Genomic DNA, 1,791 nt, shown 5'->3' with positions numbered 1-1,791 from the left:
GGATATAAATACATGCATAATGAGGGTAAAAGTATTACAAAACATTAGAAAATACTTGAGAAAATTACATAAAGATTGGGTTCTATCAGTATGTTTTGGTAAAATCATAAGCATAAAAAAGATACAAATTTAAATAACAAATTTTGAGCATAGTCCTAACTCTTAAATCCGTTTTTAAGACTTTGAACTAATTTATATACCATTTCATCCAACAAGAGAGAGCAGACCCAGTTTCTTAGGCCTCAGCATGAGAAATAATACTTCCACTTAGGCTTAAAGTTTAGTTAAGGTAAATGGTTCTCCTCTTCAATTTTTGATTGACAACTCCTAAAAGATTCGATGCTTTCGATAACAATTTGGATCCCATATGCATCTAACGTACATTTATAGTAACTAAGTGCCACGATCAATTTGTTTCCATGAGCTGAGTTATCAGCAACCCAAAGATTCTTTTGGAGAAAGAAGGAAATTTATTCTGATAGAAAGACATGGACTTCAGTACTTTGAAACCTAGCTAGAAATGAAGCCAAAAGGGAGCTTCGTGAATCTTCATATTGCAAAGCCTTGCCCTGAGGATGTGACATACTAAAAAGCACAAACTTAAAAAGCCAAATGAAACCATAAACCTAAAATGCAAGGGAAAAAACCAACGCGTGAACTGATAAAATGAGTAGCCTCATATTGAGATGGAAAGCCACGGCACTGTTACAGAAATGTCTTTGAAGGTTTAATTTATAGAGAGAGCATCTCGAAGCCTGTGACAATCCACCAAATAAGCAAACCCAAAAGCCATATTCTTCAAAGTGGCCTCTTGGAGCTCCGAATCTGACGTCGCCGTGGCATCCGCAGAGAAGAAAACCCTGAACCCTCTCACGAAAGCCTCGCGCGCCGTCATCTCGCAGCACTGGTTCGTAAACACCCCCGTCACAATCACCTCTTTTACTCCCATCTCCACAAGCTTCTCCTCCAACTGAGTGTTCCTAAATGCGCCGTAAGTGTTCTTCTCCACAACCATATCCTCCGGCTTCCGATCAAGTGTTGGTATAAGCTCCGCCTCCGGTGTGCCGTCAAGGACGAGGTTGTCGTTCCACCACTCACTGAGCATGCCGTAGTCGGCGGGGGACTTGTGGCAGTGGCGCGTGAAGATGACAGGGATGGAAGCATTCCGGCAGAGATCAATTGTGGTGGAGAGATTGGAGAGTATAGGCTTGGCGACGGAAGAGAAACAGTTTTGCATGTCAATGACCAAAAGAGCAGATGATTTAGGGTCTGGATTCCTCCTCCTTATCTCAAATTTATTGTATGGAGATGATTCGTTCAGAGAAGACGCCATTGATGAAGGCTCTCTTGCTTCTAGTTCAATGTTCCCTCCCTCCTCCCCTTACTCTGCTTCGTGGCTTCTCTATATGCTGTTTCACTTTAAGAAACTCCCATGAATTATATATATATATATATATATATATATATTTTATTATGTCATGATGAGGACATTGACGTACGTTAATGATAGGTTCTTCTTTTTCCTCTGCTCTACCGATAATTTAACTCAGAACCTCTACACTAGCATCAAGTATCAAAGCCAAACCATGGTCGTTTCAGAAGGTTCTAGTAAGGATATGGAGTGACAATTATCTCACACATGTGTCTCACAAAAATGGGAGAATTTTTCCTGGTGTGGAGTGTCATGGGAAATTGGGAAATTAAAGGAGGGCTCAAAATCACAATACATGTTTTTTATTTTGTGGGACACGTGTTCTTTTATCGAGGCTTATTTAAGTCACTATGAAACAG

At 40.3% G+C, this 1,791-nt stretch overlaps 1 protein-coding gene across 1 annotated transcript; it reads right to left on the bottom strand.

The window, feature by feature from the left end:
• Window positions 1-725: 725 nt before the first annotated feature.
• On the bottom strand, window positions 726-1,343 carry LOC114724391 (nicotinamidase 2-like). The gene has a single exon (XM_028910726.1). The coding sequence runs from the start codon at window positions 1,331-1,333 to the stop codon at window positions 728-730; it is 606 nt and encodes a 201-aa protein (XP_028766559.1). The 5' UTR covers window positions 1,334-1,343; the 3' UTR covers window positions 726-727.
• Window positions 1,344-1,791: the final 448 nt, after the last annotated feature.

The sequence above is a fragment of the Neltuma alba genome, unplaced genomic scaffold (genome assembly GCF_004799145.2).
Source record: "Neltuma alba isolate B1F8T4 unplaced genomic scaffold, ASM479914v2 tig00012187_pilon, whole genome shotgun sequence".
NCBI lineage: Eukaryota > Viridiplantae > Streptophyta > Magnoliopsida > Fabales > Fabaceae > Neltuma > Neltuma alba.
The sequence above is the reverse complement of the archived record's forward strand: the minus strand, read 5'-3'. Positions and strand labels throughout refer to the sequence as shown.

Coding starts and splice junctions, on each gene's coding strand:
- LOC114724391 (XM_028910726.1), bottom strand. CDS start 1,333: ATGGCGTCTTCTCTGAACGAATCATCTCCATACAATAAATTTGAGATA.